Source organism: Dermacentor albipictus, chromosome 3 (assembly GCF_038994185.2).
Source record: "Dermacentor albipictus isolate Rhodes 1998 colony chromosome 3, USDA_Dalb.pri_finalv2, whole genome shotgun sequence".
NCBI classification, from domain to species: Eukaryota; Metazoa; Arthropoda; class Arachnida; order Ixodida; family Ixodidae; genus Dermacentor; species Dermacentor albipictus.
The window spans coordinates 81,406,909-81,420,911 of NC_091823.1; the positions used below are offsets into that span (position 1 = coordinate 81,406,909).

Here is a 14,003-nt window from a genome sequence, read left to right on the forward strand (position 1 = left end):
AGATAGCAGTCAAGATTATCTAAAAGCTAGGAATCAAAACTAGGATTAAATAGGTAAATGATAGAGCAAAGTGGACGAAAAACAGATCATGAATATAAAAGTGTGACCAAACCTTTTACAAAGACGATCATTTGCTGTTAGGAGCATGCAATGACCTTTGGGACAATGCTTACTTCTCTCTCTTCAACTCAATATGAAGAACCATAAGAAGCCAAGAAACACTACCAGAAGTGCCTTTTTACATGCCTTACATGCTGTATGATGCATACACAACACTTATAAATGTTTATCCTGAAAGTATACTACGTAGTACTCACCAAAGATATAAAAAATAGATGGCCAGCCACCAAGAAATGTCGATTCAGCTAGAACACCAGATGCCATCATGGCAACCACAGCCCCAACATCAGAGCCAGACTGCACGATCGAGATGACACGGCTCCGAGAAGTGATCGGCGTCCATAATGCAATCATGGTGTGCATGGCAGGGAACACAACCCCCTGCAATGCAATATACACGCCTGTCACATGAAATGACTATTACCCTGCTCAGCCCTGTTTCCTGGCTACTTTTGTAAGCAATAACATACATACCAGTCACATTAGCAATACCCCTCATAATCCGCTGTATAGTGCTATTACCAGTACATTATACCTGATCACCAGTGGTTGATCAAGAGATGTCGCAGACTAGAGACAACATTTTGAATAAGGGACCTGTCTTTCTGACAATCACTGACGGAGAAAAGTTCTTTTGCCAAATCATTGCCTCTAGCCTGAGTCTCTAGCTTCGTGTGAATATCTGTCTGGTTTGGACAGCATATTACCTATCATTTACTCACAGATTAGCCTAGCTCATGAGTGAAGCCCTTCTTAACACTACAATGAAACATTAAGCTATAAGCCAGAAGCATAAATTTCGTGCATGGAATACCAAATAGTTTAGTATTACCATACCATAAATGGGGGCCAGGCGAGCCAGCAAAGATGCAAACAAAGAAGACATGTTACAATGTAGTCGTTGGTATATTCACACACCAGCTTCTCGTGATGTCATGTACAGTGAAACTGACTACTTGCAACTAGTTAATGTTTTTATCATTGGATGATTACATTGCATTATGAAATATTTAAATGCTCGGTATAAAAGGTGATCATCATCATCAACCTATATTAAGTCCACTAAAGGACGAAGGCCTCTCCCTCCGATTTCCAATTACCCCTGTGCTGTGCTGATCAATTACAACTTGCGCCTGCAAATTTCTTAATTTCATCACACCGCCTAGACTTTTGCTGTCCTCGACTGCATTTCCCTTCTCTTGGCAACCATTCTGTAACCCTAATGGTCCAACGGTTATCTAATCTATGCATTACATGCCCTTCCCAGCTCCATTTCTTTCTCTTAATGTCAATTAGAATATCGGTTATGCGCATTTGCTCTCTGATCCACACCACTCTCTTCCTGTCTCCTTAATGATATGTCTATCATTCTTCACTCCACCACTCTTTGTGCGGTTCCTAACTTGTTTTCGAGCTTCTTTGTCAGTCTCCAAGTTTCTGCCCCATATGCTAGCACTGGTAGAATGCACTGATTGTACACCTTTCTTTTTAGTGATAATGGTAAGCTTCCAGTAAGGATCTGAGTATGCCGTATGTCGGCCTTATGCGCTCCAACCCAATTTTGTTCTTCTGTAAATTCCCTTCTCATGATCAGGGTCCCTTGCGAGCTTACCTAGGTAGACGTATTCCTTCACAGACTCTAGAGACTGACTGGCGATCCTGAGATCTTGTTCCCTTGCCAGGCTATTGATCATTATCTTTGTTTTCTGCACATTAATCTTCAACCCCATTCTTGAACTCTCTCTGTTAAGGTTCTCAATCATTTGTTGTAACTCGTCCCCATTGTTACTGAACAGGACAATGTCATCTGCAAACCGAAGGTTGCAGAGATATTCGCTGTTGATCCTTACTCCTAAGCCGTCCCAATTTAATAGCTTGACTACTTCTTCCAAGCATGCAGTGAATAGCATTGGAGAGATTGTGTCCCCTTGTCTGACCCCTTTCTTTATATATATCTTCCTACTTTCCTTGTGGAGAATTAGGGTAGCTATGGAATCTTTGTAGATATTTTCCAAGATATTTATGTAAGCGGACTATACTCCTTGATTACATAAGGCCTCTATGACTGCTAGTATCTCTACTGAATCAAATGCCTTTTTGTAATCTATGAAAGCCATGTAGCGAGGCTGATTGTACTCTGCGGATTTCTCGATTACTTGATTAATCCCATGTATGTTATCCATGGTAGAGTATCCTTTCCTGAAGTCAGCCTGTTTCCTTGGTTGACTAAAGTCCAGTGTTGCCCTTATTCTATTGGAAATTATCTTGGTGAATATTTTATATAATACTGGGATTAAGCTAATGGGCCTATAATTTTTCAATTCTTTAACATCTCCCTTTTTGTGGATTAGTATATTGTTTGCATTCTTCCAGTTCTCTGGGACTCTTAGAGTCGATAGACACTTCGTATAGAGAGCCACTACTTTTTCTAGCATGATGACTCCTCCATCTTTAATTAAATCAACTGTTATTCCATATTCTCCTGCCGCCTTTCCTCGTTTCATGTCTTCTAAGGCCCTTCTAACTTCCTCGCAAGTTATAGAAGCAGCCTCTGTAACCTGTTCATTACTACTTTTAATGGAGGTATCCTGGCTGCTCTGGGTATTGCATAGGACAGTATAGAATTATTCTACTGCTTTTAATTTATCTCCGAAATTGCTGATGATATTACCCTGCTTACCTTTCAGTGCATACGTCTTGGCTTGTCCTATGCCGAGTTTTCTTCTTACTGATTTCAAGCTGCATCCATTTATTAGTGCTTCCTCAGTCTTTCTTACGTTATAATTTCAAATATCCTTTATTTTCTCCTTGATGATTTGTTTTGACAGTTCCACAAATTCTATCTGGTCCCTTGAGTTGAACTGTTTCATTCTCTGTCGTTCCTTTATTAGGTCCTTTGTTGCTTGGGAGAGCTTACCGACTGATTGCCTTGGTGCGTTGCCTCCCACTTCCAAGTGCTGCTTCTGAAGCCAGCCTAGTTACGGTCTCATTCATTATCTCTAGGTCATCTACAACTTGCTGTTCTAAGGCTGCATATTTGTTTGCAAGTACCAGCCTGAACTGGTCTGCTTTTACCCGTACTGCGTCTAAGTTAGCCTGTTTCTTCCTGACCAATTTTACTTTTTCTCTCTTAAGATTGAGGTAGAGTGTTTGAGGTAGAATCCTTCCTTCTCATTAATGCTGTAGAATTCGTCAATGTTGCCCACTACGTCCTTATGTACTATTAGGAATCCAACCCCATATAACTTCTTATCTGGGAGTCCTCTATGGCAGAGGACACGGCTGTTAGTCAGCGCTGTGTAAGCCTCACCAGTTCTTCTAACCTCACTAAGGCCAATGATATCCCAAACAATGCTGGATAGTTCATCAAAGAATCCAGCTAAGTTATCCTCGCTTGAAAGAGTTTGCGTGTTAAAGGTTGCAAGGGTCAGTTTCTATTGGCGGTCTGTCCGGGTCCAGAGATTCTTAGCACCCTCTGCTGCATTACAGGTCTGACCGCCGCCTTGGTCAGGTGCTCCGCAGCTGCTGGGGACTGAGGGCCATGGGTTAATTGCAAGAATCATGAGGGAGGTAATGGCTAAATATTACAGTGGAGAGGCCAATTCCTGCTCTGGTGAGGACGTGTCTGTGTTGAAGCTTAGTGGGCCTTTCTAATTGGATTAGTATAGCCCCACTAGTTCTCGGCTTTTTAGCCGGTGTCAGGTGCCAATCCAAACCTGGAGATGTTTCAGTGCTGAAGGAGGTGAATTTAACATTACCACCTTCAGATTTAGAAAAAAAAACAACCTTGCGATGATTCGAACCTCTAAGCAAACGGAGTACAGAAGTTGGCTTAGTCAGATAACCCTGCAGGCTGTGAGGCTGTCTTATGGTGGAGAATTTCAGCCCAGAGGATCCTACATGCCTAAATACTTCTTTGATTTGTCCGCGATAGATTACTTTTGCTGATCGCAATGGGTTGGCAAGTTTTTCTGGCCAAAAATAAACTCGCTATCAAAAATGTGAAATTCATGGCATCACACTGATCACATCAACATTGCAAAGGGAGTGAAGTCCAAAAACGGGAGGTTTGACTATAAACAACCCCACTTTTTTTTTCTACAAGAAAGCGCAGATGCAGTTTCAGATGCTCTGCGAGTTTAAAGGGGTTGAAAATCAAGAGAGAAGTATGTGTGCTGTGTGCCTCTCTGCTTACCTCCGCCAGACCCTGAAGTATGCGGATGGCAACCACAATCAGGTGGTGGGCATGTGCAGCTGCGGGCAGCACCATGGACAGCAGGCTGGTGATGACAACACCAAGGCCAATGAGCCACTTCGGCCCAAACTGTTCAGCCAGCACACCTCCTGGCAGCACTGTCAAGATGTAGCCATAGAAGAAGGATCCCAGCACCAGGCCTTGCACCTGGGCATCCCAGTCAAAGCGCTCCGCCTGATCACCACGCTGCCCTGCCAATGATAAACGGAAAAGTGAAAAAAAAAAAAGCCTTGTCAACCGCACAGACAGTGTGTAAAGCAGTGACTCTGAACATTTTACAAAGAAGGCGCCAAATAAAACAACAGACGAAGGAAGAAGACACGAGACACGTAGGCGCTTACGTGTCCTGTAGCGCCTACGTGTCACGTAGCGTCTACTGTGTCTCGTGTCTCCTTCCTTCGTCTGTTGTTTTATTTGGCGCCTTTTTTGTAATCATGCATAACCAACTCGCCCACCAGCACGTGCTCACTGAACATTTTGACAGTCACAGATGACTTCACTTAACATAAGTTTATTCAATTGAATATTCAATTCAATTTATTCATCAGGGCACATGTGCACATTACTACCAGCGTTTACTAAGCAACAACTAGGAATGCAACGAGAAAGAGGCCCTTTAAGCCACCTGTTCCTCTCACTGGGCAGACTCCATCACACATGCTGTCACGCAGCATACAACGATATTGCATAAACTGCATTCATCCCATTTCTTGCATGTAAGTGTGTTGCACTGAGCACTGTACTTTACAATGTCTGACCAAACTGTCCAGCAGCAGGTTTCGCGATGCAGACAACGAAGTGAGATCACGGCCTCTGCAATCAACATGCAGCTGTCAAGCTTGACTGAGCTCACCTCTACGTATCAGACAATGGCCCACATGCGGTTAGCCCTCCAATCCTGGGAGTACATGCACAATCTCAAAAGTCATGTCATGTATAAATCATCGCCATTGTTAACCACTCGGTGGTTAACACTACAGTCTGCTCAGCAGGCACAGAAGGCAGTGGAAGTGAATTATGACTATCAGCAATTGATAGAGTACTCTAGATGTGTCGCTCCCAAGGGAATCAGTAAAAAAAAAAGAAAGGAAAGAAAAAGCAAAGATGCACATAAACACAGACATATCTTTAGGGACAGAACTTGCATAGTATTATACTTTCATTAGCCAATGTTTCATTCTAGTTTGACATGTCACTCGAGAGACCATAATCAATAGGACAGGTAAAGCTACGTGCCAAAAATAGGAACGAAGTTACCATTATGGATGGCCAAAATCAAAGTGCTCTTATCTTATCTACTCTATTTATTTGTTCTGGCTTGGCCTAAAAAAAGTTCAGGACATGGCTTTCCACAGGTACGTTGCAAACGCCTCATCTAACATTTCACTCCTTCTTAAGATAAACAGCATTCATCAAGTCTCCGGAATGGTCCCAACGGATCCTGTTTAACTCTCTTGAAGAACACTGAGGCCATGTAGACCACAGTTTAAGAACAACTACAACTTAAAGTAAGGTACAGGGGAAAATATTGCAGCTTTTCTAAAAAGAAAATGTTTCCAATTTCTTGCTTGCAAAACTGTTCTTGTACTTTCTTCTTTTATGTATAAAAGCTTATAAGACAAAACTTTACCTACAATAGAAAGAAAAACTTCCTTCAGTACAGTCATGGTGGCTCAAGAAAACACTGATTTGGTTTGACTAGTCACAGCTGAAAAAAGGCAATGCACTGGTCATTGCATCCCACAAAAGTTAAACCATCTTTCAAAACAGAAAACTCACAGGCCGGCATAAGGCAATGATTCTATTCCAATCTTTTTCCTTTCCACGCTTGATCAGTAGTCTGAGCAGCACTTTGAATATATTGTCACTAGGACCAGCCAGTCATGGGCAGCAGTTTGCAAGATAGACATAGAATCAAGCTAAAGGAATCCTTACATTATATTAGCCCTGTTTTCGGCACTGTCTTCTTCACTGCAGGAAAAGTATACCAAGAACAAGATCTGCTTGCACTGCAATAAAAGTGAAGGGAGAGAGAGAGAGAGAGAGAGAGAGAGAGAGAGAGAGAGAGAGAATGATGTCAGACAGGGTTGAGCAGTACCTGCTGGTGGATCAGAAGTGGTCAAATGATAATCATCGTCTGGTTGGCACTGGGTATAATTGATGAAGCTTGTTCCATTTACAGTGACCACCCCTTCTGCGGGATGCTTCACCATTGCCACAATAGCCACGCTTAGGCTCACTCTGAGAGTGTAGACATTCACGAGGGCAAGAAAGCCCAAGAGGGCAAAAATGTGCCTGGCAGGGATTGACAACCATCCTGTAGGGTGCAAAAAAAAAGAAGAAAGTAATGATATGAGAAGGAGAAAATTTTGTCATCACTGACACCATGTGTAAACAGCAGAAATCACCATAGTTTCCAGACTACAGCCCACACCCAACCTACAACTTCACAGAGGTCCAGTTGTGAACTAAACATAACTTAGACTGATTGCATGCAGTATATAGTCGACATGGCTTAAATGCGGTGCGAGGCCTGAAAATGGTGGCACATCCATCGATTTACAAGTGGCATTCTTCATATTCTAACTAGCAACAAGTGCCAATCCCTTTAGTACATGACCAGCCACTCATACCAGTGATCTAAATGAAAGACCTTGAACAGCCCACCCAGCATAGATATTTATCATTTAAACAAGAAAAAAAATCTGTAATTTAGCAATACTGAGTTTCAGTACAGCAGAGATGTACCAAAGTATATGTACATGCAGTCAACAACAGAAGTTTATAGGATATGGGTTCCATGACACATGTGAATTTCTGCTCTGATAAGGCATTCTAATCTGATGGATCACTGTCTAGGTTGCAGAAGCGACTACAGACTGACACTCTTAATTTGAAATTCAACAGCATGCACCCAGGCTTTGCGAGAATTCAGTTTTATTGCAAGAGCAACTATATGAACACTCCAAACAAATTTTCGGTGTTGCCGTTGCCATGATGTTCTATATTTATTTATGTATAGGTAAGCTATAGCTAAGCTGTATATTTTCCTATGTTTTATATGCAAAATAGATGCTATATTACCCAATCACAAAAGTTGGTTAGACAAGGTTTATCTTTTTGATTGAATTATTCAACCAAATTTTTTTAGAATTGCAGCGTGCTAGCGAAACTCATGAAAGCTTTCATTCATAGCATATGCATTTTATCCTAAATGTTCCGATTATTAAAAAGTAAAAAAAAAAAGATATCAGCGCTCATAATCTGAAAATGATACAGTTTCACTGGCACCACTCCTTACAGGCAGCACAGTTGCACCAGTGCCATGCCATTACAGGCCCTACATGTTGTGCTGAAGCGTTTACGGGTCAGCGTTTATGGGTTTAAGCGTTTACGGGTATGGGTCACTTGCATCAGGTCTAGTGTGAATACCCACAACATGCAACACTTAAGGTTCTACTGTTCCACCTTATTCTGCAAGAATGTCACATGCTGCATACTTGTTTAAAGAGCCCATAGTTCTTCCTATGCTCCATACAATCGCTAAATTGATTATTTACAAAAACATTAACTGTCTCCATGTTAATTTGGCAAAATACATGTAGTTACCAGTAGTGCCAATAGAGCTTCAAGAGCTACTCTAGTCACTGCATTGTCATACAAAAAAAAAAAGACATGACTTTTACTTCTTCCCGGAAACTACTAATGAGATAATGAAAAGGATTTGAAGGTGCCCTCACTGAAAGGAACTGGCCACATCATATATACTCAGGTTCAATGGCCGGAGAATGGTAACAGGAAGACAGAGGGTGCCAATGAAACAAGAGGCCACATACAATAATTTGAATTTAGTGCTTATGAAAGTAACCACAGCATCTGGAGCGATTCCCAAATACATTAGCCTATGCTAAAATTCCTACTAGTGCGCCCAGTAACAAACACCACAATCGAAGGCCATTAAAGAAGTACTCACTCATGCTTTCCGTCATTTTTTTTTTTTTCATGAAATGAAGGTCCTGGACCTCACAACTGTACAAAAACTACTGGCAAGGATCACAGTACCCTAAATAATTTACTGTAATGCTTTTTTTTCTATGAACTAGTTTCAGTTCTGGCCCCAAGAATGTGGATGCGTGCTTCAGGATGTCACGATAGACTGGCTTCTTCCGTTTCTGCCATTGCTACATGCAGCTGCCACACACGAGTGCAGCTGGAAAAAGCACACACAGCTGTCTCTCTCTCTCTCTTTTTTTTTTAATTTTTACTGGCAATGGCATCGTGCTTGAGCTTTACTGCTACATGACATCCACAAATTTTTCTCACCGTCACATCACAATAATGTTGGTGGATGCCAGACCTGGCATTTCGAGCATCTTATTAAGCATTAAATTCACTCGTTTCCTAACCTTTGTTCTTGCCAACTGTCATCCTTTCAAGTGCAAGAAGCATGGGTAGAGTGTGTCCCTGTGAAGTAAGAATGTTCTAGGGAGTAACCCATGAAACAGAATGCACATAATACTGCATTCTTAATATGCTACATTTAGCTCTCACCACATGCAAATGCTCTAACATAAAAGTATTTGAAAGAACTTTCTAGTTAACACGTTCTTGAGCCAAATAATGCACAGCATACAGAGTTCTGAAGAGAGTACGATAAAGACAAATGGCACAAAGATATCTGATCCTTGACTTCAGGAACCATTGTTTTAGCTTGTTAATTTTTACGGATAAACTCCTCCAACCATCAGCACTTCTTAACTCTAAAGCTCATTTTTATGATGAAGCAATGAGTAATAGTGAAAGGAACCTTCCATTTACAACAGCCTCAATGCATAATTTCCGACATAAAAAGATTTTTTTTAATTATTTTTGCTTGTCACAGCATACAGATCAGTTTGTGCAGTACTTGACAAAGTAACGTAAATTTATCTCGTTTCCTTCCGATTAAAAATGCTCATGCTCCAAATAGTGAGCAAATTATGTCTAGAATAATTTAGTATCTGAATGTGAGAGCTCTTCCTGTACTTAATTCATCTATAATTATTACTTAATCCCCAAATTAAGTGGTTCTACTTCCAAGCACCAACTTTTGGCATAAGCAATATTTGAAATGCATTTTTTTATGCTCTTACATTTTCTAACCAATTACCTAACCATTACATTTTCCAGAGTTTTCTAACCTATGATAATAACTATGAGCAGTGATAACAGTTCAATATAACTGTATTTACTGATGTAATTGATTTCTTTTCTTCATCTCCAATAAAATCAATAATGCAGATGTCTTTTTTTGTCCAGTATGAATTTACATATCACTTGAAGCTATGTGTGCACTGAATGACATGATGGTGTGTTAAGTGACTGAAGAAATAACTGCAGAAAGTGTTTCGCTTGCTATATTTTATTTAGATTTTGCAGCATGAACACAGAAGCATGCGTAAAACACAGCCAATTTTCTAAATTTTTCCTCGTGTTTTCCTGTGCAATGAATTTAAACACTTGGCACATAGCAGCAGCCAAAATTTATTTCAAGGAAATGTATGCCCACCTAGCTAACATGGTTTTCTTCTGCATATAGAAAAATGCAATTTGTAAGTTTATTCCTTTGCACAACATGAATTACTATTTAAAGTGAATTGAATTCAAGTTTTAAGTGCTATTTACATGGCAGTTATGGATAAACAACAGTTTGCAAAAAAAATTCCTGACAGACAGCTATAAACGGCTCCTGCATAGCATGCCATCTGACTAGCCGGAAGCTCGACATTAAGAGAAAGGTTTGAAATGAATTGCACAGCCATGCTACAGTGCTCTAGAATATATTCTAGAGCACTGTAGCCATGCCAACAGCAGTTAGAACTGAGTGTCAATGGTTTATCAGTTGATGAAAAATTCTAGCCTTTCTTATCGGTTATACAGTACAAAGGATTGTCAGTTCGCTCCTATTACCTTGAAACAAAAGCAAACACAATGATCATAGCAGCAACAGGTTGAACACAGAATATGCATGCAATTAATATTGTAACAGGGCAAGGCAACAGCATTGGGACTATAGTAAAAAAAGAAGAGGAAAACAAGGGCATCAACATCGCGTAAATGATCAAGCAAGCAAGCGAGCAGCTAATTAAGAACAGCCCATAAATAAACCGTGGCAGTCAGCCAGTCTCAGTTGTGCATCTACCAACGCTGACCGTGCTCCCAGGGTGTAAGTGATATACAGTGAAGAGCAGAGAATTACAAGTGTATTAAATTCAAGTTTTAAGTGCTATTTCCGTGGCAGTTATGGATGAACAACAGTTCGCAAAAAAAGTATGAATTCCTACGTAAATAAGCGGACAACCATATATGAAGACGATGCGAAAGTTGAAGGTATACGGCAATTGAGTATGTGCAATACTGATGTCACACAGCCACATTCGAGTGCGATCGAGCTCGATCCTGTTTGAAATACTCGACCGCGATTGGCTCCCTCCCGCAGCTTGCTCAAAAGGGCCAATCGCGACCGAGAAATTCGATCACGATCGAAAGTGCGCCGTATGACACCCGTTCTATAAAGCAGTGTATAGAAGCTAAAGGTTTTGTTTAGGTAAAAAAAAAAAACATGCAAATACGCTACCAGCAGCAGAAATATTTTGTGCACTATAGTGACGAACTTACCCTGTACACATGGAATGCGTCGCAATCGTCCATGATTTGGATCTCTGCTACATTCTGCCATTCTCACTTGAGATTCAAATAGTTGTTTGAACAGAAAGACAAGTACGCGGACAGACCAACTATCCTAAAACCGTGTAGTAGGTAAGCCTCGACTTCATTGAGCGCTATATCCCACCTAGCAGAAGTGCCGCATTCGATTATAAGCAGGAAAATCAGATCTGTGTAATGGTATGCAGCCACAGCTGCAGTACTACTAAAGTAACACTAGGGGACAGGTTTCAAGAATGGCCAGTGCATTCGACGCAGCGCATACGCACTCGACAGAGCTCCTGAACGTTTTGTTTTGCGTACCACCCATTCCGTGTCATTGCGCTCGCTCTTCTTGGGTAAAAATATGTTGCGAAAGTCTGGACAAGTGAAGGGTCGACCATTCAAGTTCCACGGGGATCATTGCGGAGAGCACCGGTCCCAAACATGTCTGCTACTTTCGTCAATGCTTTCGCAAAGGCACAAACGCGACGCGTCACCAAGCGCGCAGAACGTATTGCCGGTCACAAGAGGGCAAAAAGTAGTTCAAGGTTCAAGCTCAAGCATAAAGAACGGGTTCAAGCGCCCAGGTTGCACAAGTGTGGAAGGGGCGAAACCGCCAGAGGCACGTGCGTGCACCGCAACAATGCCTCCAAGTGACGTTTTTGGCAGGCGCTGGTTTGGCAAGGAGGCATTGGTTTGGCTACAGTGTACTAGAATAATTACAGTGGCTCGAGCGGAGGCGCCTCCTGTTGGGCGTCGCGTACCTGCTTTGGAAGAAAGTAGCGGTGGCGCTGTCGTCGTTCGCACTTGAAGCAAGTGTGCGCCACTTCTGCTTCTGCGCGTGGTTTGTCGTTGTTGTTGTCGCGGAGCGTTGTTTCTTTCGTGCCTTTTCCGGCGTCAGTGTTTATGATGCCGCCCAAGCGGAGGTTAAACTACTGTTACGCGCCAGGCTGCGCAACTGGCTACGCAAGAACAGCTCAGGACCGTAAGTTATCACTTTTTAAGGCTCCGTAAGATGAACAACAAAGGCTTGTTTGGCAGCGAAATCTCCACAGGTTTGACAAGCCGCTGGACCCTGATTGTGCAGTTTGTGAACTGCACTTCGAGCCCCATTTTTTTTTTTTTTGAGGCATATGTACACGTGATAAATGGAACTGAAGTTAGAATTCCGAGGGGGACTCCAACACTTGCTCCTGACGCAGTCCCGACCCTTCTGCCCAACTTACCCGCCTATTTGAGCAAGTCCACTCCGACTCCGAGGCCTCAGAGGAAGAGACGGCAGCTACAGATGCCATGTGATACCAGCAGTAAAGCCCGCCGCGCTGACCAGTGACATCAAGAGGGCGATCATGGTGCGGAGGCTGCAGTGAGCAGCGAAGACTGCGCGGATATTGCCGAGGGAGACATTGTTAGCGTTGCCGACCTCCGGGGACTCGCACTTCCAAGAAAATCGTGGGCGCTGCACGAGTTCCTGGATTTTACTGGTGTGTGCTACGTGTGTTGTGCACTGAATGCGCCCACGAGTGAAATTACAGTTGCGAGAACAGTGTTTTTCAACACTGGAATCGAAGGAATCGTGAAGTGCAAGGTACATCTTTTGGGCAAGCTAATAGAAGAAACACATATTGTGTCGATCCAGCAAGCTGAAGATGTTGCTAACAGCTAACATGATTGGATTTTATGTAGTAACCAGGATGCACTTTTACATCAAAGGATTAAACAAGTCTCGTGATGCAGCGCGCAGAAAGTCGCACCAACACTTGAAGCTTAGTCGCTTGTGAGGGTAATGATACCAAGCCGTTCGACAGTAGTGAACTGAAAAGCGATGATGTGCAAATAAATGTGCACTGGTGTGCTACACGACAACTTGGTTGTTTATTCTTCGTAACTCTGCCAGCCATCTGTGCATACCAAGATAGCAGTGGTCAATCCATTGAAAATTCCTTGAGATGAAAAAATCTAAGAACGAGGGTATTGAATGGTAATAAAAAATAATGAAATGTCGCCAAGAAACCTAGAACATCCATCCAATACAACGCAGTATATGCCAATGCGCTACGTTCCAAATCCGGCGTAAAAAGAAAAATTAGAACATCGGCGTCACTCAGTGTAAATGCCGCAGCGATTTCTAAAGTTTGATACACGGACAGGAGCTAATATGAGCCGTCAAGAACAAGCCTCTAACTACGAGCAACAAAAACAGCGCTAAACGACGGAACGAGCGAAGGGACACAGACAACAGCGCTGACTAACAACCAAAGTGATCGTAATCATGAACCAACCAGCCCAAATGCGTACTCTTTTGAAGCCTCTAACGTCGCGACAAAGCATATTAAGGAAACAATGTTAAGCGTCATTGCATTTTATCTTGGCAAACTTCCTTCTTTATGCGTTCCTATCTCGGGGTAGGCGATTTCATGTTGAGCATACACAGAAATTTTTTTATATCGTCATTAAAGGATCTTGAAAGCGACGAGACAAGCTTAATTAAGGCACCTAATTTGTGGGAAGTGCACCGTCAGTGGGAAGAGATGTATCATACGAAGTGTATATATTGCAGCCCGCTATCCAGCTCAGCCACTCGCGAAAATCACGGTAAGCGTTTGCAAATATTGCTTTATGTTTTGCTCGTTCACGGAAAAAAAAGTGTGATAGTAAGCCATGGCAAAGAGCAATGAATACCATCACGAGATGTGAAGCATTGCGGCTATGTCTCCGGCCAGACGATTCCACAACTACAACGCGCGCAAGCGACACTATTTGAACCTTTCCACATTCATAACGAAGCTGCAAAGAGCAGAAATCGGAAGCGAAATATTTTGTCCTTTGCTAGGCTTGCATTACTTCGTGGTGACAAACTTAAGCCGCCCAAAACGATGGACAAAGCGGTTGTCCTAGCAGCCGACGGCCCGAAAGCTGCCGCGCCTTCAAGTGCGGTCGA

The 14,003-nt window shown here is 42.3% G+C and overlaps 1 protein-coding gene across 6 annotated transcripts in view; it reads right to left on the reverse strand.

Annotated features, from left to right (window-relative positions):
- Positions 1-13,992, reverse strand: part of LOC135898933 (sialin-like) — a 38,361-nt gene extending 24,369 nt beyond the window's left edge. Inside the window, exons 1-5 of one of the 6 annotated variants that reach the window (XM_070535672.1) lie at positions 13,745-13,992; positions 11,033-12,442; positions 6,474-6,692; positions 4,316-4,566; positions 318-501 (exon numbers count right to left, since the gene is read on the reverse strand). In XM_070535672.1, coding sequence (XP_070391773.1) covers positions 318-501; positions 4,316-4,566; positions 6,474-6,692; positions 11,033-11,093 — 715 coding nt within the window. In that variant the 5' untranslated portion in view covers positions 11,094-12,442; positions 13,745-13,992. The other 5 variants (XR_010563457.2, XM_070535674.1, XM_070535673.1 and 2 more) reach the window with 5 other exon arrangements.
- Between the last annotated feature and the right edge of the window lie 11 nt (positions 13,993-14,003).